Source organism: Labrus bergylta, chromosome 21, assembly GCF_963930695.1.
Source record: "Labrus bergylta chromosome 21, fLabBer1.1, whole genome shotgun sequence".
NCBI classification, from domain to species: Eukaryota; Metazoa; Chordata; class Actinopteri; order Labriformes; family Labridae; genus Labrus; species Labrus bergylta.
The window spans coordinates 575,481-596,972 of record NC_089215.1 but is presented as its reverse complement, the minus strand read 5'-3'; the positions used below and the strand labels follow the sequence as shown (position 1 = coordinate 596,972).

The 21,492-nt window shown below is 44.9% G+C and overlaps 2 protein-coding genes across 3 annotated transcripts; one reads left to right on the top strand and one right to left on the bottom strand.

Moving 5' to 3' along the window:
* Positions 1-539: 539 nt before the first annotated feature.
* LOC110001946 (kinesin-like protein KIF20B) lies at positions 540-14,309 on the bottom strand. 2 transcript variants are annotated; one of them, XM_065949834.1, is made up of 32 exons: positions 14,197-14,309; positions 13,035-13,141; positions 12,857-12,946; positions 12,375-12,494; positions 12,088-12,226; positions 11,794-11,978; positions 11,552-11,594; positions 11,287-11,432; positions 10,815-10,887; positions 10,304-10,415; positions 9,323-9,394; positions 9,066-9,212; positions 8,801-8,963; positions 8,341-8,655; positions 8,135-8,238; positions 7,588-7,708; positions 7,333-7,450; positions 6,928-6,989; positions 6,167-6,286; positions 4,846-4,999; positions 4,538-4,729; positions 3,905-4,029; positions 3,611-3,784; positions 3,356-3,519; positions 3,083-3,261; positions 2,906-2,980; positions 2,567-2,823; positions 2,125-2,247; positions 1,952-2,011; positions 1,707-1,797; positions 1,053-1,177; positions 540-775 (listed from the first exon to the last, which is right to left on the bottom strand). In XM_065949834.1, exons 2-32 carry the CDS (start codon positions 13,137-13,139, stop codon positions 692-694), a joined length of 4,038 nt encoding a protein of 1,345 aa, XP_065805906.1. In that variant the 5' UTR covers positions 13,140-13,141; positions 14,197-14,309; the 3' UTR covers positions 540-691. The 2 variants fall into 2 exon arrangements, with proteins under 2 accessions (XP_065805906.1, XP_065805907.1); XM_065949835.1 differs by having other exon boundaries at positions 7,333-7,447.
* A 225-nt stretch (positions 14,310-14,534) lies between these two features.
* bbs1 (Bardet-Biedl syndrome 1) lies at positions 14,535-21,054 on the top strand. Its single transcript, XM_020657533.3, has 7 exons — positions 14,535-14,782; positions 15,757-16,181; positions 16,270-16,452; positions 16,694-16,825; positions 17,129-17,235; positions 17,328-17,448; positions 17,545-21,054. Exons 2-7 carry the CDS (start codon positions 15,801-15,803, stop codon positions 18,373-18,375), a joined length of 1,755 nt encoding a protein of 584 aa, XP_020513189.1. The 5' UTR covers positions 14,535-14,782; positions 15,757-15,800; the 3' UTR covers positions 18,376-21,054.
* The last annotated feature ends 438 nt before the right edge of the window (positions 21,055-21,492 follow it).

Below are 21,492 nucleotides of genomic sequence, written 5' to 3'. Positions count from 1 at the left end.
TCTCTAGAGTGGATGCTCACTCAGGTCACCATGTGGTGGACTCTGAAGCTTCAGTGTTTATCCAGCTCTGCATGGGTCTGTAAACCTTTCTGTGTTCTAACCTCTCTCCATTTTTCAAAAGCATCTCCAATATTGATCCTAGTTTGAGCACGTTTCTGCTCGTGGAGCTTATTAGAAACATGCAGAGGCTTTTTAGGTCGGGTACAATCACTTCTATCTGAACCACTTCTCTTGACCGCTTCCATCACTGCAACACCTGTTGACCTGATAACTGCTCTCATATCTGACAAACCGAGGGGCGTCCAAAACGGCCGTGTGGGGGGGGTCTTAAAAGCTCCTACCTTCTCTGGTCCAAACAAATCCAGAGCATTCAGGAGCAGAATCTAAAGTTAGAAGGAGGACATACTGGCTGCTGCATTGTTGTCAGAGAACCGTTTTCACACTCCTGAAACTATCTAGATAGTTTCAGGAGTGCAGATGTGAAAACGGTTTTAGAAACAAGTCGTTCAGTAAACAGACAGACGAGCGTTCGTCAGACGGAGGCTGGGAATCATTTTTATTTTTATTAAAGTAAGAAGGGTTGTTCTCACATCTTTTTATTCACCCCCAACGATGAAAAACAAAAAAAACTCCTAAAAAATACAAAGTAAAACTAACTGTACAGATATTTAAAAGGATTTCCTCCTCGTCTTCACTTCCTGCATGTTTTTGATCTCAGCTGTCTCTTAATGATGACGTGATCGCTCTCCTTCTCCTCGTCCGCTCCGCCTGACGTCTGAAACAAAACAAACAGATTAAAGCTCCAATTAAAGCTCAAGAGGAAGTTTAAATACTTAAATAGTTTTAAATGTCGAGATGCGGAGCTGGATTGATCAACAACACTACATACAGAGGTTTTCAGCTGGGAAAAAAAGGGGTCCTGGGGGTTTAGTTATTCTTTATAACTACAAATAATTTACTTCACAGAAGAAGTCCTCGTTAAGTCTTAAGTGTCCTCACGAGGGTAGAAGTTCAAGCACACGTGTGTGTGTGTGTGTGTGTGTGTCTCTCACCGGGTGTGGCAAGTCAAACAGCGGCGATTCCGCGTCTTTCTTGAAAAGCTTTTTCCGGCCTCTTTTCGGTTTGGTTGCCGTGGTAACCGCCTCAGGTCCACTGACCAGGCTGAGGATGGTTTTAGCTGCAGAGAGAGAGAGAGAAGAGATTAAAGTTCATGTTAAAGGGAAAGTCACCTGACCGTTCAGAGTCTGAGCTGCAGCAGCGCCCTCTGCTGGCTCATTAGTGAAACAACAACAAAACAGCACCGAGACAATCAGAAGGACGACGCTCAGAGGTTGTCCTGCTTTCCTTGAGTTACAATCCACCACGGGATTAAACGTGTAAGCGTTTGTTGAGTTTTCTGAGCACTCTGCCGCTCGGAGCGCTTCTACCTAAAGTCTTCACACTGCTCCGTGTACGATCAGAGCCGTGATAGTGAGGCTGAGATTATTATTAATCTCAAAGTAGGAGGACAATCGACCTCCGTTTGATGCTCATAGCGAAGGAAAGAAAACGCTTTAAAACATGCAGTAAAAAGTAACGGGGCAGTGTCGGTCATACACCGTTGTCATAGAAACAAGAAGCACATGCAGCGCTCCCGATCACAAAGCCAGAGCTTTTCCGCCCCGGTTGGACTCCGGGTGTCAGACTGAACCGACGGTGACTCTGACCTTTGCTGCCCAGGATGGAGGGCGAGCTGTGGATCAACTCTCCGATCTTCTGCAGAGCGCCGTCTCTCTTCTCCTTCACCACAGAGCAGGACTGAAGGACAAACAGGAAGTTATCAGATACCACACGGCGGACAGGAAGGAGGTCTGACCAGAACAAGGCTTTGTTGATTTGATGAAAAGTGTTTCAGCGTGGAGGCTCGTCTGGACAGATGTTTGGATGTTGACTTCATGATTTGATTTCTCACCTCTTTGTCTTTCCGTGTGTTCCTCACTCGGTTTCTCTTATTCTCGCTGAACACCAGGCCCTGACACACACACACACACACACACACACACACACACACACACAGGTCAGGCGTGTGACATCTATGCAGATTTCAGAGGCAGGTCTTTTAAATAACTCGTCAGACACACACACCTGCATCTCACAGCTCTTCCTCTTCCTCCCTGTAGTTCTGGGGGTTTTCTTCCTGTCGGCCATGTTGGATCTCAGAGGAGAGACTTGAGCGTCCTGATCTGTGAGGACACGCCCACCACATCTCTACACACACACACACACACACACACACACACACACACACACACACACAATAACAGGGTTAGCATTTCTACTCAGCATGCATTTATTTTATTGTTAATGAAGAAAACTGTTTATTTTAAATAATTCTTACTTTAAAAAAGACTTCAAACATCTTTAGCAAAGCGTGTCGAGCTAAGTTTAACTCTTGATGTTTCAGGGAAAGTGTTAAAACTATTTATGACAATAAAAACTTCCTTCCAATAAATTTGTTACAAAATAAAAACAAACTTCACTTCTCAGGTCTGAAAATGAAGAAGCATCACATCCCTGATGAACTCACCTGTGAGCTCGCCTGCAGCCTCTCCATCTCTCTCCTCACAGCCTCGAACGCCCTGCTCCTCCCCCCCACCACCTCCTCCTCCTCCTCCTCCTGCTGCTGCTTCCTCTGTCTCCCCCTCCTCTCCTCCAGTTTCAGGATCTCCTCCTTCAGCTCATCCACCACCGTCACTTTCCTCTCCTCCACCTCTCTGTTCTCCTTCCCCTCATCCTCCCCCTCTTCCTCTTTCCTCTGCAGCTCCTCCTTCAGACGCTCCAGCTCTGACGGGGGGGAAACAAACGGTTCAGATTCATCTTCAGATCAGATCATGAATAAAACGTTTCATTCAGGTGATGTCGTTACCTTTCCTCAGAGTCACCACCTGTCTGCAGCTTTCTTCCAGAAGTTTCTCCCTCGCCGTCGCCTCTTGTTGCAGCTCTGACGGAGCAACACACACACACACGCACACACACACCACACATTACACACGATAACAGATAACAGAAAAGATATTTGTGATTCTCTTCTTCATCTTCTCACCTTCCTTCTCTCTCTCCTGGCTCCGCCTCCTCTCCTCCTCTGATTGCACCGTCTCCTCCAGTCGCCCTCGCAGAGCTCCACACTCTGACTTAAGCTCCGCCTTCAGGCCCTCGAGCTGACAAGATAGTTCTGCCTTCTGATTGGTTAACTCCTCCCTGAGCTCCTCACACCTGTTCTCACTGCAGGAGGAGGAAGAGGTTGAATTATAAAATGTGAGAATAATCAAACCGGACCGATATCTGCGTTGATCGACCCTCTCTCTCTCTCGTCTACCTTTGTGTCAGATTCTTTTCCAGCTGTTTCTTTTCTCTCTGCAGAGCTTCGATTTCTTGGGATTTCTCCGCCGATCTCTCCAGCGCCGCCCTGCTCTCCTTCTTTAACTCCTCCATGGAGGCGTGGAAAACACTGCTGCTGCTGTTGCTCCGCCCCTCCTCCTCCTGAAACAACCAATCGATCGTGTGAGCTGAATCAGATCCTGAAAACACTTTAAAAAAGAAATCCAAACAGAAACAAAGGAGGAGAGCAAACCTTCACTTTCTGTCTCAGCTGCTCCACTTCCTGTGTCAGACTGCTGACGGAACTCGTCTTCTCCTCTGATTGGCTCTCCAGGACTTGGAGGCGGGTCTTGGCAGTGTCGAGCTGCTCTGACAGGCTGTCGGAGGAGTCAGTCTGCTGTTTGAGCTGCGACTGGAGGCCGGTCACCTGAGAGAGTCGTTTTAGAGGAGAAGACATGTTTAAACAAATAAAAACATTTTAGAAATTATTTGTTATTTCTACTGGGATGCAGATTTATCCCCTCTGTGTGTTTTCTAAAAGCTGTACCTCCGTCTGCAGCTGGAAGATCCCGTTAACCAGAGCTTTGTTCTCCTTTCTCAGTTTGGAAGTTTCCCTCTGCTCCAACTCCAGAGACGCAAACACGGACTCACAGTTTGAACACTCGTCCAGATCTACGAGAGAGAGAGAGAGAGAGAGAGAGAGAGAGAGAGAGAGAGAGAGGGAGAGAGAGAGTGAGAGGGAGAGAGAGAGGGAGAGAGAGGGAGAAGAGAGGGAGAGAGAGAGAGAGAGAGAGGGAGACAGAGAGACAGAGAGAGAGGGAGAGAGAGAGAGAGAGAGAGAGAGAGAGAGAGAGAGAGAGAGAGGGAGGGAGAGAGAGGGAGAGAGAGAGAGAGGAGAGAGAGAGAGAGAGAGAGAGAGAGAGAGAGAGAGAGAGAGAGAGAGAGAGAGAGGGAGAGACAGAGGGAGAGAGAGGGAGAAGAGAGGGAGAGAGAGAGAGACAGAGAGACAGAGAGAGAGGGAGAGAGAGAGAGAGAGAGAGAGAGAGAGAGAGAGAGAGAGAGAGGGAGGGAGAGAGAGGGAGACAGAGAAAACAGATGAAATGAGACTTTTGACCAATCAGAGTTGATTTCTCTGTAAAAAAACAAACAGTTTGAATCTGTATAAAAGTTGAGTTTTTACCTGTAAGCTGCAGAACTTTCTGCTCCAGTAAGACCTGCTCCTTCTTCAGCTCCTCCACCTCCTCCTCCCTCCGCCTCAGCTCCTCCTCCAGCGCCCTCCTCCTCTCCTCCTCCTCCTCTCTGAGCTCGGCGATGGTCGCCTCTATCTTGTCGTTCTCCTCCTGGAGCCTCCAGATCTCCTCCTCCAGAACCACTGAGGAGAAGAAAGAATAAATATGAGAGTCTTTATCTCCTTCAGCTCCATCTACAGATCGCCTCCTCCTCCTCCCCCTCTTCCTCCCCCCCCCTCTTCCTCCTCCTCCCCCTCACCTCTCTTCTTTGCAGGTCCTCTCTCCTCCTCGTCTTCCAGGGAGTCGCGCTGCCGTTTCCTTTGCTCCTCCTCCTTTCCTCCTTTCCCCCTCAGACAGCTGCAGGTCTGCTGAAGCTCCAGCAGCTCTGCCTGTATCGTCTCCACCAGAGCTTTCTGAGAGACAAACACTTCCTGTTTACAACACGCCCACTGAGAGGGATCACATGGAGAGAAACTGACAACTGGAAAATATCCAAATATAAAACCTGGGTCAATAAACTGCAGAGAGAATATTTCACGGCCGACTTCATGGCTTAAATTTGCACCGAGTGCACCGAGCCTCGCCGAGGACGGTCACAACTGAACGAGGTTGATTTAATATCAATAACCTTTAACCCCCTTTTTTAAAGTGGACACACACTGAGAGCGATCAGCACCTGTACAGCAAGCGAATAAACTTCCTGTGGGTTTAACTTCTCCCTCCCTCTCGCTCTCCTCTCGCTCTCGTCCTCTCGCTCTCCCTCTTCTCGCTCTCCTCTCTCTCTTCTCGCTCTCCTCTCTCTCTCTCTCCTCTCGCTCTCCTCTCTCTCGCTCTCCTCTCGCTCTCCTCTCGCTCTCCCCTCTCGCTCTCCTCTCTCTCTCCTCTCGCCTCGCTCTCCTCTCGCTCTCCTCTCTCTCTCCTCTCGCCTCGCTCTCCTCTCGCTCTCCTCTCTCTCCTCTTGCTCTCCTCTCCTCTCGCTCTCCTCTCTCTCCTCTCGCTCTCTCTCTCCTCTCGCTCTCTCTCCTCTCGCTCTCCTCTCTCTCTCCTCTCTCTCCTCTCGCTCTCTCTCTCCTCTCGCTCTCCTCTCCTCTCTCTCTCTCCTCTCGCTCTCCTCTCTCTCTCTGTCTCTCCTCTCGCTCTCCTCTCTCTCCTCTTGCTCTCCTCTCCTCTCGCTCTCCTCTCTCTCACTCTCCTCTCTCTCTCCTCTCGCTCTCTCTCCTCTCGCTCTCCTCTCTCTCTCCTCTCTCTCCTCTCGCTCTCTCTCTCCTCTCGCTCTCCTCTCCTCTCTCTCTCTCCTCTCGCTCTCCTCTCTCTCTCTGTCTCTCCTCTCGCTCTCCTCTCTCTCCTCTCGCTCTCTCCTCTCGCTCTCCTCTCGCTCGTTTCAGCTTTAGGTTAAGGCGTAATGTTACAGCCGGGCGCTCGCCGTGCTGCTCCGATGAGAGTCAAACCTGAGCTCAAGTATTTAAGGACTTCATTCACCTTTTAATAAATTATATAAATTTAAGTAGCACCTTGACATCATCAGGATGAAATGATTACGTTTTGCTGTGAATTTAACTACAAATAAAAAATGTCTTTACGTCTCTGGTGGCGTTCTCCGCCGTGTCGTCCATGGCCGTCTGCAGTTTGTTGATGATTTCGTCTTTCTGCTGACAGATCTCCATCAGGTCTGATAATTTCTCTTTCTGCTGCTGCAGACTCTAGAAAACAATAAAAACACACGGCTCGGGTTAGAGGAACAAATGACATCACATCAAGAGAAAACAGCTGTCCAATCAGAGCAGAGTATGAAGGTGTAATGCTTAAATGACCTTTAACCTTTAAGGTAACTTTTCCTGTGAAGGAGACACATGGATAAAAAGACTAAAAGTACAAACTGCAGCCGTCTTTCAAAAGCTACCAAGGCACGCTGTAGGGGGAGGAGCTTAAGAAGGCACACTAGTTGTTTTAAAAAAAGGTAACTGATCCTTTTTTAAATTTTAATTTATGTTGCATTAAAAACATAAACATGTGTGAGAGTTTAATTTGATCTCAGACATTCAGAGTTGCCGGTCTGATACGTCATCAGGAACGCCGCCCTTCAGTAGCACTAGTTAAAATCCAACATGGCTGCTACTCGCATCAATAGCCATTGTAGTAGCCGTGGGGTCAGATCCGACCTCGACCTCTTGTTTCATGTCAATCCCATCACATTGGTATATTCTCAACCCTACTTTTATTCTGTCCAGTACTTTTAAACCAGATGACTGAACATATTCAGCTTCCTGTGAAGCTGAAATAAGAAGCTGAGGAAGAAAACGACGGCACCTGAAAACACCACAGAAGAAGAAACAAACAGTACCTCCATGGCCTCCTGCAGCTGGTCGTGTGTCTGCTGCTTCTCCAGTCGCAGCGCTTCAAGCTCTGCAATAAACAAGTCAAAGTTACATCCACTGAAACGACCACAAATAAGAGAGTGTGTGTACCTGCAGAGTGTGAGTCTTTGCAAGGTGTGTGCGCGCGTGTGAGTACCTTCAGAGTGTGTGTCTGTGTGTCAGTACCTTCAGTGTGTGTGTGTATCTGCAGAGTGTGAGTCTTTGCAAGGTGTGTGCGCGCGTGAGTACCTTCAGAGTGTGTGTCTGTGTGTGTGTTTGTACCTGCAGAGTGTGTGTGTGTGTCAGTACCTTCAGTGTGTGTGTGTGTGTGTGTGTGTGTGTCAGTACCTTCAGTGTGTGTGTGTATCTGCAGAGTGTGTGTGTGTGTGTACCTGCAACATGTGCGTGTTCAGTCAGACAGCGCTGAGCACTCTGAGCGTCTTCTTTGATTCTCTCCAGGTCTTCAGTCATCGAGCTGATGAATCCTTCTAACAGAGCCTCCTGCTCCTGCTAAAAAACAAATCATAAATACTGTAAGTGATCACCAATAATCACCAGTGATGAGTCAGGTGTGTGTGTGTGTGTGTGTGTGTGTGTGTGTGTGTGTGTGTGTGTGTGTGTGTGTGTGTGTGTGTGTGTGTGATCACCTTGGTGGACTCAGCGTTGACAGCAGAAAGGTCGACCGTCTTGTTGACCAGATTCTTCAGGATCTCCACCCTCTTCTCCGCTCGCTCCTCCATGATCTCTCTCTCCTTCTCCAGACGCTCACTGACACACACACACACACACACACGTTATTTAATGTCTGTTTTTTGATAATTCATTTTTTGGATCTTCTTTTTAAACATTGCTGTACATATATAAACAACACAATTTCAGAAGGTCAACACTTTTTTATTTTTTATATTCAGGTCTAATTACAGATTTGTTTCCTCAACTGTACATAACCCTGCACGGGTTATGTACATTTCTTGTATAAGTCTATTTTTAATTGCACAGTTTAAGTTTGAACTGGGGGGGGGTCTTGTGGTTTAATTTGTAACAAATGTTTCATGTCATGTACGTCTTTGTAACCTGCTCCTGGATGCTTTGAATTTCCCTCGGGATCAATAAAGTATCTATCTATCTATCTTACAGGTATCAATATCGTTTGATTCTACTGGAATCGTATCAAAGTTTAAGATCCCGAGTTACCTGTAGTCTTTCTCCATCTTGTTGAAGAGCTCCATGAACTCAGTGCTGACTTCTTCTCTGATCTGAGCCTCCAGAACCAAACGCAGCGCCGCCTCCCTGTCGGACTGAAGAAGCACAGAAACATTTCTTCTTCTTCTTTGATACATGACTTCACAGACTTTTTTTTTTTTTTTAGAAAAGAGAGGACGCTTTGATTTGAACTTTACCCTGTGGTCTTCCTCCATGGTCCTGTCCCCCTCCTCTTCCTCGTCCTCCTCTCCTCCTGCCTCCAGCACTGTTCCCTCCATCGCACTCTCCTCCTCCTCCTCCTCCTCCTCTTCTTCCTCCTCATCCCAGTCTTCACCGTCCTCATCCTCCTGCACGTCCTCCAGGGTCGTTTCCCAAGCGACCAGCGAGCTCTTCCTGCCCCGCCCGGAGACGTTTCTGCGCTGATCAGCCTCGTCGATAATCATCGACAGCTCCATGGCCGACCTGTGGGGGGCCTCGTCCACAACAACTGGCCTTGTATTCAACACCACCACCTGGTAAGAAAAAGAGTCCACAGATTTTAAAACCTTTTAGTTCAGAGGGGTTCCTCAGGGACCTACTCTCAGTCCTCTATACTTTTATTTTTTACAGCACATTTTATGATAAACTGTCGATCTCTTTGTTTGAGTTTGTGCTGACCTTCTGGGCGAGAGCCGAGAACTTTAGAACGTTGAGCGTCTCGTCGAAGCAGGACGAGTTCTGGTTGATGTTGACCACCATGGAGACCCGGCCGGCACCACAGAAGAAGAACTGCAGGAAGTGGGTCAGCTTGGACTCCCTGAAGGGGATGTGGTGCTGAAACCTGCAGAGAGAAACACGTCATCAGTTATTCTTCTGTCTTTTGGGAATACGATTTCTCTCCGACAGAAGGCTGACTGGGTTCAGAGGCGATGACATGTCATACTTGGCGTGTTGGTTGAGTCTCATGGCGTTGATGCACTTCCCGAGTGTCAGCAGAGAGCTGTTGATGTTTCCTGCTTCTTTCAATCGCTCTCCGGTGTTTTGAGTCCGAGAACATCGCTCGGAGCCAGCGAGGTCACAAAGAGCCAACCTAAAGACAAAAAAAATAATAATTTACAAGCAGTACTGAATGTCTGAAGGGAACGACTTTAAACCCTTCTCGTACAGATGGCGTTCTTAATGAATAAAGTGTGAGCTTACTCGCTGATACCGAGGACTCTGGGAACTCCAACGTCGTCCACTTTTAGGATCCTGACGGAGAAGATGCTGTGGCTGCAGAGACACACAGAAACATGATTAGAGAAGGCGAGTTTGTTGGAAAGTACACATTCCTGGTTCATTCTTGTTTTTAATTGTACTGCTCATCTTCCAGAGGTTGCAAGGAAAGACTAAATGACGACAGTAATTACAACTTTACTTCAACATGACATGTACTACTGATTGGCTTGTTCTAAAAGGTGTTTTCACCGTACCGTACTCGAGCATGATTCCTCCCTCCTCCCCCCGCTGGTCTGCGTTCAAATGAGTGATTAATGAATAAGGGCCTCTGTACCCGACTACACTTGCATATGTACACAGTCAGAAAGAAGTCGTAACCATGGCAACCACTCGTGGGCTGAGTCCTTCCTGCTGACTGTGCTAATGTGTTTTGTTATTTCTGATATGCCAACAACAACGACCCTCTTCTTACTTCCATATGTACCGAGCAGCAGAAGAGAAAACAAGCCTGTGCAGGAACATTGTGGTCAAATAAGGAAGTTGACTGTACATGAGTACTCATGAATCGTGCCAGAGACCAACTCTTCGATGGGGACTCTGGCACGGTACCCGAGTACGGTACATTTGTGTTCACACTGATCAGATGAACTGGACCTTTGGGTGAAGCGTGCTCGGATCAGGCCCGGGTCCCTAATGTGAAACCACCCTTAAAGTCCCTCAAGCTTTCACTGAACTCTGATGCCCCAAATTTATAAAACGCCCTCCATTAAAAATCTAAAGATCGGAGTTCTCCCCTCTCTTGCAGAGTTTAGGATTTTGAATTTTAGCCACTTGTGTTGGGTTTTTTGAGTGTTTAAAATGTGCTTGTAACCTCGCCGACATTGTAAACAAGGGAAACCTCCATGTCCTTTGGAGAATAAATAAAGGTTTGATGAAAACAGAAAACAGCGTGGAGCAGCTGACCTCCTGCTGGAGAGCTGGTTCAGTCTGGTGGAGGAGAAACTCTGGTTCTTCTTCCCGATCTTCATCACTCTGTAGGCCTCCTCCGAGCTGTTCACCTGGACCCACCTCAGGTCTGAAACACACACACACAGAAAGATGCTTTAAATTTGAAACCATTACAACTGTAAGCTTACAGGTCACAGAAACTTAAACCGCAGTTTATCAATCAAACTTTATTTATAAAAAACCTTTCAGACAAATGCAAGTGCAGAAAAGTTTTTTTTTGACAGGAAGTTAGACTGTTAAAAAGAATTTAGAGACAAATGCAAACCAATATGAATTCAATAACATCATCAAATATAAGAGGAGAGATGATACATTAATCTCACAAACCTCCTATTTATTATTTACTAATTTCTCCTTGTGTGGTCCAATCAAATCTACAGCATGCTCTTTCAATCCCAGCACTAACTTAATTACAAACACAGTAAAAGATCATAGTACTAAACATAAAGAAGACACACAGTGATACCTTTAATGAAGGAGTTTCCTTTGACGTCCTGAGACAGACGCAGCACCGTCCTCCTCTGGTGTCCACCGGGAATCTGAACATCACAAATCAATCACAGATTAATCAGTTTTAGGATGGAGTCTAAAAGTGAGAGCGTTTTGTCGACTCCTCACTTCTCAATAACGAGAATAACTTCAAAGTGTTAAAGATCGTTTTGTAAAGTTTTTGGAGGCAGCGTCTGTGATAAAATATCTCAGAGTGATTCAGGTAAAGACTTGGAATCTGATCCTGGAGTTAAAGTTTGGGAACACGGAGTTTAATTTAAAGGTTACAAGACACTGAGGATTATTATTGCACATCATCCTACATCACCTGTTAGTCAGAAAATTCAAGAACATTAAAGCACAAATTAATGTTTAAAGCGGTCTGAGGGACCCTGAATCTTCTCCCAGAAGGTAAAAGCTGAAACTCAGAGTAATGAATGTGTGTGTACCTGTTCCAGCAGGTCGTGGATGTTGTCGTTGTAAATCTCACAGAAAGAAACCCAGACAGAATAACGGACGTTTGAGGAGACGTCGAGACAGAAACTGTCGGAGTCTGAGGTGCTGTTCACGCTGCTGTCTGTGCTGAGAGACGAGCCTGAACACACAGAAACACAAGCATACACACACACAGTCAGTACTTTGAGTTATATGTTTTCTCATGGTTTACTTGATGAAACAGCAGATTTGACTCCAGAGTAAAAAAATATCACGGACCATCAAGAAACGTTGATCTTCCAGCGGTCAGATTTTTGTCACTCTGCAGAGACAAAGACAAAAAAAAAAACACACTATTAACAGAACATCCTCACATTGTGCACAGATGGTGTGTGTGTGTGTGTGTGTGTGTGTGTGTGTGTGTGTGTGTGTGTGTGTGTGTGTGTGTGTGTGTGTGTGTGTGTGTGTGTGTGTGTGTGTGTGTGTGTGTGTGTGTGTGTGTGTGTGTGTGTCTCTCTGACCTCTTTCAACAGCCTGAGCAGGTTCTTCTTGCTGCTGAGCTCTGCCGCCTGCTGGTCTGGAGTCAGTCTGGTGAAGTCTCTGCAGCGCTGAGGCTTCAGATCCACCCGGCTGTACAGACGACCCTCAATGCTGTTAAAGATCACAGACAGAGAGCGCGGCAACAGACCCGAGTCATGGTCCGGACCTGAGATACAGACAGAGCAGATTTAAAAAAAAAAAAAAAAAAAAAAAAAAAAAAGGAAACACAAGCTGGACTACAGCGGATCCATTTTCAGACAGGCTGTGTTTCTGACCGAGGAATGTGAAGGTCTTTCCAGCGTTGGTGACCCCGTATGTGAACACCAAACAGTTTCCTCCGTCCAGAACGCCTCGGACCAAACCTCGAACTGAACCCTCGAACACCTTCCTCTGACTGGAGTCCGGACCAAACACCTGAACAATGAGACAGCAACCAGAGAGGAGCGTGAATGTTTGCTCGATGAAGCAACAACAACAAACAGGATGTAAACCACAAACAGTTTCTTCCTGTATCTAACGGTCTTCACCAGAGCCACAGAGAGACAGGTGATGCCACTGTTACCTGTGTGAAGCTGAACCTCTGTGCCGTCTGTGGGAGGGACTTCTCATTCTGTCTGTTTGATTGACAGCTCCTAGGAGCCTTCAGGACCACAGTGTCCGGTCCCTCGATGGTCACACACTCCTTAAAAACAAAGAAACTCATAAAACAGCTTCTCATGAAAGACTGCACACACTTTGTCCAACCGACGGTCTCACACCCGAAGATGTTGAAGTTACAAATAAGAGGAATAAATAATCATGTATAAAAATCTGGAGCTTGCTCCTTGTTTCTGTGAATTGTCTAATCAAATAAACCTTTAATGTAATGTAACTGCAGCGCAAATTATCATCACATCTCTTCAAGGTGAGCAGAACATCGTTGTTATAACTTACTAATTTTCAGCGGTTGAATTTATAGACAAATGGTCAAAAAGGTGTTGTAAGAAAATCCCTTATTTTATTTTAAAATCCTGTCTACAGAGTCTGTGTGTGTTTTGATGTTACCTGTGAACCTTCGCTGTCACTCTCAGCTGCAGTGAAAGGTCGAACCCTCAGGAATACCTGTAGGTTCTCCGACTGTGACGGAACAGCGTCCTGAAGGAGGAAGAACAAACATAACTACAGGAACGTGCAGAACGGTGAGCTGCACGTCATGTATACAGGAAGAGACAGACGGACTGACCTCGGCTGGAAGAGCGGCAAATTCACCAAACAGATCTTTCCTGATGTCATCCACCTCCACCGGTCCAACTCTCTCTGCCTTCCCGGCAAAACAAGACTCCATCATCTCTGCCAACAAAAACGTAAAATCATCATTACGCTTATTATGTTGCTCTTGACCTTGTTTTAAAATAAATGGCATCAAAAAAGTATCGATTAAAAACGGTTAACAATACTATCTGGTCTCATGCACTACATCACTTTATTCTATCCTTTCTATTTCAGTATTCATACAGTTCTGGTTACTTTATTCCTGTTGTTTCTTATCCATCACTATCACTTATCCGTCACTTTATTTATCTCATTTTTACCTTACAGTTATATTGTATATATTAGTTCTGTTGTTCCATTATTCACCTTAATAACTTATCATTTAGTATTTGCCTACTTGCACATAGCTCTGTATATATATATTTATTTCTCGTTTACTGCACATAGTTCTGTTTACATCTGTTTACATCTGTCAGTCCGATCACTGTCCACTCATATCTACTCTTTTATATTTTGTATTTTAAGTTAAGTTTAAACTTTAAATTGTATTTAAATTGACACTTTATATTGAGGTTAAAATGTTTCATCTACCTGCACTGTTGTTAATTTACTGCTCTGTGTCTTTGCCCCCCCGGGGACAAATAAAGTTTTTTGAATTGAATTGAATTCTAAAATCCAGAAATCATTAAATGCACAATTTTTAAAGTCTAAATCCTTAAATAGAAAACTATGATGGAGATTATATCTATGTCGACTTCACGGTTTGATCCTGATCATAAAGAACATGTTTACATTATTATCAACAACAACAATAATAATAACAATAATAATAATAATAATAATAATAATACTCTTAAATGTGAATATTAGTAAGAAGAGTTAAATCCGCATTATAAACACACTTAGGTTACAAACAATCACTACTTTTCGGTCACACAGACACTTTAAGGTCAAAGTAGTTAGACTGTAAAGCAAAGAGTTTAAAAACTGTTAACTTTGTTGTTAGCATTAGCCACATAAGCTAACCCCCATTAATGAATGCACGCGTCAGCTCATTCTTTTTAACTTATTTTAAGTACCAAAACGTTGCAAGGAATCAACGGTGTAGAATATTTAAGGTCATTTTAACTCACTCCGGATGTTTTTTTATTCACCATGCATCACATTTGAAGTAAGAAACGTCGAAAAAGACCGTAACGTTAGCTTTAGCTGCTTCTCGCGTCTCCGCGGTTCAGTTTTTAAACTGAGACCGGACGACCAATCAGGTGCAGGCACAGAGTGACGTCAGGCAGAGCTCGCTCGCACCCTCGGAATCAAACTCGCGAGATTATGTAGCCTCAATGATAACGTAAATTATAATCTACTGAATTTTGTGTTTTATAATATCGTTAAATAATTTTTTTTCATTGTATTATTCTTAGGATTATAAATTCTTAAAAAAAATACATACCATCGGCGGATGAAATTGACGTCATCGGTCGGCGCCAGCGCTAGCGGAGGGCAGGAAGGAGGGTCGGATTTGGAGTGGATTTGAGGATTACAGCGTCAGATACAGCAGCTAGCTGCTAATTAACCTCCTTTAACTGGATAAAATCTGACTCTGAAACGGTTTACATGATTTTTTAATTGCAGAGAAGTCAAACTGTTTCGTTATAAAAGGCAGAAGTCGGGATAAAGGGCGGCTGTGGGAGACGCAGCAACACGGTTTCCTTGACAACGGTGAGAGAGCGTCGTTATAGTAACTGATAATGGGGTTTCCTTTAAAAAATGGGTTTATAAGATTTTATAAGTTAATTATTTATGTTGTAAAGTTCAGAATATTTATTCCCAACATTCGTGATTTTTTCAATTAAATTACTTTAACGGAAAAAAGTGTTAGAGTCGTGTCTCTCAACCGGAAGGTTAAGGGTTCGATCCCCAGCTGAGCAACATGTCTGATGTGTCCTTGGGCAAGACACTTAACCCTGAATTGCTCCCGCTGCTTCAGTGGTGGTGTGTGAATGTGATTAGTTACTTCTGATGGATACACAGTGATCACTACCATCAGCGTGTGAGCGGCTGTGACCTGCGGTGTAAAAACGCTTTGAGTAGTCGGAAGACTAGAAAAGTGTTTTATAAGCTCAAGTCCATTTACCATTTACTTTACATTCTCAATGAAAAACTATTTGCAGTTTCTGTTGAATATTTTGGTCTGAAACCAAATTGTTGAGGATGTAAGAGCGGATTTGTCTCCAGATGGTCAAAACCTGTGCCGCCACAACCTTTTCAAGTACCTTTGACATTACAGGGAGAATAGAGAGAGGGCGGTAGTTGCTCACCAAATCGCAGTCACCTGTTTTAAAGATTGGTGTAATGACTGCCTTTTTCCAATTACTCGGAAATTTACAAGTTCTAATTGATAAATTAATAAGATGAGTCAGAGGTGTAATCAGTATAGAGCTATATTTTTTAATGAATTGAGCATCCAAATTATAAACGTCCTTCGAATTTGATAGTTTCTCCACATTTTTTTCAGTTATCTCTTCAATACAATTAGGCAGAACATAGGCAGTGTGTTCAGTTTTTTCCAATTATACTGTAGCGTCAGGTTGAGACCATTAACATGACTGAAGATCTGAAGTTTCTTTAAAGCTCAGATACATTTTATTTAAATGTTCACAACCTCAGTCTTAATTCAGGACTAATTCTTACAGAGATCAGGTGTGAAGTGACCCCCCCCCCCCCCCCCGCAACCATCATGACTTCTGTGGAGTTGAGTGGTGGCGATGGAGGGAAGTGGCTGGATGCTCACTACGACCCGGTGGCGGGGCTGTACACCTTCTCATCCTGTGTGGACCTGGCTGACCTGAGCGGGGACGGGGAGAGCCGGCTGGTGTTGGGGGACCTAGGCTCCGGCTCGTCGGGGATGAAGCTGAAGGTGTACCGGGGCACTGCGCTGATGAGCGAGAGCACCCTGCTCGACCTTCCCGCTGGCCTTGTCGCCTTCTTCATGGACCTGCACGAGCCCCGCATCCCCGCTGTCGCCGTGGCGTCCGGACCCTGCATCTACGTCTACAAAAACATGAGACCGTACTTCAAGTTCACACTGCCGGGGATGGATGTGAACACACTGGAGCAGGTTGGTCACCTTTATCTTTATTGTCTTTAAAGCTTTTGGTACTATTTGATGATATGGATCATTAAAATCTGGCGCTCCGATTGGTCAGGACGTGTGGCAGCAGGTGAGGGAGGGGCAGATCGACCCTCTGACCCTGAAGGAGATGTTGGAGAGCATCAGGAACAAGGCCGATGTACCGCTGTCCGTCCGCTCGCTACACTTCCTCTCTCTGGACACAAACGACATGGACGAGTTTGTGCAGCTTCACAAGCAGCAGCCAATCAAACGGCAGGTAACGCTCATCATTATATCAATATCATCCTATATGTGACATCTTGACATGACGTGTTGAAGGATTAATATGATGACTCATTACTAATGCCAACACTGCCAAATGTAACCCGACCTGTAGTTTAGTGTCATACACAAAAAAACAAACGAGCCGTTATTTAATTTTCCTTCATACAGAGACAAACCATGACACCTAGTTATCTCAGGACTCTCACACATTATAAATCCTGTGCATGTCTCAGACAGTCATCACGTGCATCGGCACTCTGAAGAAGAGCACGGCTGATGAAGACGGAGTCAGCTGTTTGGTGATCGGCACGGAGAGCAGCGATGTCTACATCCTCGACCCCGAGGCTTTCATTATCCTCACAAAGGTAACCTCCTAACACACTGAGGCTGTAAAAATTATGGATTATTCAATACTTGTCAATACCTCAAGAGAACAACATTTTTTTTAGATATGAAGCTGAATTGTAGAAGACGAAGAAGAAGTGAATTAAACAAAGTATAGTCATATAGTACAAATACATTTTCCTGTGGAGTACCACAGGGTTTAGAACCTGGCCCCTTTCAATTACTGTTTTTACAGTTTTGACCTCGAGCTCTGACTGTAAGCTTCACTTACGTGTAATGTTCGATATACATTTTTGTGCGACGCTTCTGTGTTTCTGTCTCAGATGGTTCTGCCTACTGCTCCCACCATGATGGACGTGACGGGCCAGTACGACGTGGAGTTTCGTATAACAGTGGCGTGTCGCAACGGCAACATCTACATCCTCCGCAGGTAAGCTCTTGACCCCCTTTTTTTTTTTTTTACTGTCAAGAATCCAAAAATAAGACAAGGACCTGACAGATGTCTGTGCTGCTGTTCCTCAGAGACTCGGACAAACCAAAGTACTGTGTGGAGCTGGCGGCTCACCCCGTGGGCTTGGTGAGGGTCGGGAAGAACATGGTGGTCGGCTGCAGCGACGAGAGCCTGCAGGGCTTCACGCAGAAGGTACAAAACTGTCACCATAGCAGAATTTTCAACTTCAAAATGATTCAAGAAAGTATCAAAGTATCTAACATGTTGAGTCTCTTTTCTTGACTTCAGGGGAAGAAGTTGTGGAGAGTCGACCTCCCTGCTCCCATCTGCACTATGGCGTCCATGGACCTCCCCACCAAGGGTTTCCAGGCGGTCCTGGTGGGTCTGGCTAACTGTGAGGTCCAACTTTACCGGGATAAGAACCTGCTGAGCACCATAAAGACCCCCGACGTGATAACCAGTATCTGCTTTGGTCGCTACGGGCGCGAGGACGGGACCCTCATCATGACCACCAAAGGAGGCGGTCTGATGGTGAAGATCCTGAAGAGGACGGCGGCCTTTGAGGACAGGGACAGCGCCCCTGGGCCGCCGGTGGCTCAGAGCATCCGCCTCAACGTGCCCAAGAAGACCAAGCTGTACGTGGACCAGACTCTCCGGGAGCGAGAGAACGGCGTTGCGATGCACCGCGCCTTCCAGATGGATCTGAGCCGCCTGCGTCTGGCTGCAGCGAAGGCCTACGTCAAAGCTCTGGAGTCCAGCATGACCCCGATGTCCTCCAGCCTCACCGAGCCGCTCAAGATGAACGCCGTGGTGCAGGGCCTGGGCCCGTCCTTCAAACTGACCCTGAACGTCCAGAACACGGCGGCGTGTCGGCCCGTCATGAACCTGGCCATCAGCTTCCTGTTCGACGAGGGTCTGTACCGGATGAAGAACCCGTACATGAGGATCCCGCTGCTGGTGCCCGGACTCATCTACCCCGTTGAGACCTTCGTTGAGTGCACCAGCGACAAGGGCATCTCTGACATCATCAAGGTGTTCGTCCTGCATGAGGGGCGGAGCTCCCCTCTACTTTCCGCCCATATCAACATGCCCGTCAGCGAGGGACTGATGCTCAACTGACGACAGACGCCCCCCCCCGCCCACCCCACCCAAATCACTGACGGACTTCTGATTGATTTATTACAGACTCACTTACGCTCTGGATCATCACGACACCAGAAGCTTAAACTTTAATATGATTCTAGTCAAAATCAAAAATCAAAATCAAATGATACCTGTTTGATACCACGGCAAGTTTTTGGTGCCCAGTAACAGGTAAATTCTTAACTATCACACTGTCTTAATTTCACAACAACATTTGCAACGCTCTTAACCAAAAGCTGCAGCAAGAGAGATAGTTTTGTTTATATTGCACAACATTTTTTGCAACCTTTCAGTAAAATACACACAGCTGAGTTTTTTATTATTCAGGCAGTTTTTGAGTTTCACATGTAAATAGGTACTGTTTTCAAATTCCTCTGTTTAAAAAAATAATCCTGTCAACACTCACCAAAACATCTTCGTCCACATGAAAACGCGAAACGACTTACTAAAATGTTCTCGCAATTCGTCTGCAATGACCGTTTCATTTTCAAAGTCGTCCATTCAGGCGTCTCTGCTCGTCAGCATAGTGGGAGAGTAACTGTGTGTGTATGTGTGAGCGTGTAAAAAGTCCAGTTAGCAACGTTAACACCAGCGCTAGTTTGGTTACGTCGCAAGATGACACACAGAGGAGAAACCAGAAGCTTAAACTTTAAACATCACAAGAACTAAACTCTGTTTTCCCCGTCTTCACAGAAACACCTTAAACTGAGTTTCTGAACATCTTCACCCTGGAAGGAGTTTTATTAAAGGTGCGTTTTTAAAAAAAAAACGTCCACGTTTGGACTAGGCCTTAGAGAGGGAGAGAGGCGGAGCAGGGTGAAGAGGGACAGAGTGAGAGCGGGCAAACTGGCCACAGAAGAAACATGTAACATTATTAAAACGCAAATTAAACTATACTGATACAAACGAGATTGTCTTACCCTCTTGTCTTGTTTAAACATATATCGACAAATCTTAAAAACTTGATATATTGCCCAGAACTAACAACAGGTAGTGTTTAAGAATCACAGGGTTAAATGTAGTGCAGAAGAAACAGATGAAGTGACAGAGGTCGTTTTAAAGAGGACATATCATCCCCCTCCTCCACTTTATCAAACAGTCCCCTCCTCCACCTTTTCAAACAGTCCCCTCCTCCATCTTTTCAAACAGTCCTCTCCTCCACCTTTTCAAACAGTCCCCTCCTCCACCTTTTCAAACAGTCCCCTCCTCCACCTTTTCAAACAGTCCTCTCCTCCACCTTTTCAAACAGTCCCCTCCTCCACCTTTTCAAACAGTCCCCTCCTCCACCTTTTCAAACAGTCCCCTCCTCCACCTTTTCAAACAGTCCCCTCCTCCACCTTTTCAAACAGTCCTCTCCTCCACCTTTTCAAACAGTCCCCTCCTCCACCTTTTCAAACAGTCCCCTCCTCCACCTTTTCAAACAGTCCTCCTCCACCTTTTCAAACAGTCCTCCTCCACCTTTTCAAATAGTCCTCCTCCATCTTTTCAAACAGTCCCCTCCTCCACCTTTTCAAACAGTCCCCTCCTCCACCTTTTCAAACAGTCCTCCTCCACCTTTTCAAACAGTCCCCTGTGGTCTAAATGAAACATCTGTGCTGTGCTTTGGTCAAAATATAACATGAATCAAGCACCAGAGGAGGTTTGTGACCCTGTATAAACCAGCTCTCTCAGAACGCTCCGTTTTGGTGTGTGTGTGTCTCTTTAAATGCAGTGACCACGCCCCCTGAGTTTTCCCCGTAGACATCACTCCTCTGTAGAGAGAATAAAAATGGCCGACCTGCTCAAAAGTTTTGTTCTATGCTGGGGGTGGAGTCCATGGGTGGAGATACCAGGGGAGGGGAGGGGATTTTTTTATTTTTTTTTATCAGAATCCCACTGTGACATCACAAGGAGAGCACATTAGAAACAGAGCATTTTTCTCTGTGTTGTAAGACTTATGCAGACTACAAACATGGATTTATTTCACATGTTGTGGGTCAGTAGACTCTCAGGTTACCCAGATATATGTTCAGAAACACTGTAGAAGAGGATTTTTCATAACATGTCCCCTTTAAAACACAGACCAGCCTCTACCAAAGTACATCTAGTCCGTACAGTAAACATGGTGCAATATTCTCCGAGATAGAAGATGGAATCTACTGAAAGGTTAATTTAGAATATGAAAACAGATAAATATATTTTACTCCTGAACCTAACTTTTTAAAACATGTGAAGACTGAATGTATGACATGAACGTTTGTAGATTTATTCATAACTTGCACAGGCCGTGATTTAAGATTGTATAGATGTTTTTCAAGTTTGTATAGATTGTTGTAAAGTTGCCATGCCTGTTTAAAATAAAAGGTGGATATTTGTTTGTGTGTGTTTGATGTGATATAATGACGTATGAGCTCTCAGGGATTAAATCACTGCAGACTTTGGTAAATGAAAGAATTAAGAGACATAAACATCACAAATATGATTAAAAAATCTGTTTTTTTTATTTTTAATCTTGTATGAATAACATTTGAAAAGGTCACTTTAAAACTTAATAAATATAGATTTATTATAAATGTAATGGAACCTCCTTTCCTCATGTATGTGGAGCTGTATTTCATTTGTATTTAATGTTCAAAATGTCTCTTTGAAACCAATAAAACGGAGTAAATAAGTGAAGGTATGGCGCTCATTCAAATAAATATCTGTTGACACTTTTCTGTAAATTGTTCTTGAGGGTGTAGTTCAGTTTTAGTTTCAAAACAAAGCAGTAAAAACAGAAGGTGATTGGACGGCTCCATGGCATGCTGACAGTTTGTGTTCGGGAAATGCTGAGATCAAAGGTGAGGACAGGTAAACAGTTTAAACACAGACCAGCATCAGGGCTGATCTACCAAAGTACATCTATATCGCACAGTATATGTGATGCAATATTCCCCAAAATAGATACTTCTTAAAAAATCACTTTAAAACTTAATATAGATTTATTATAAATGTAATGGAACTTCCTTTCCTCATGTATGTGGAGCTGTATTTTATTTGGATTTAATGTTCAAAATGTCTCTTTGAATCCATTAAAACGGTGAAGGTAATGAAGGTGCTTTCTGAGTGCTTATT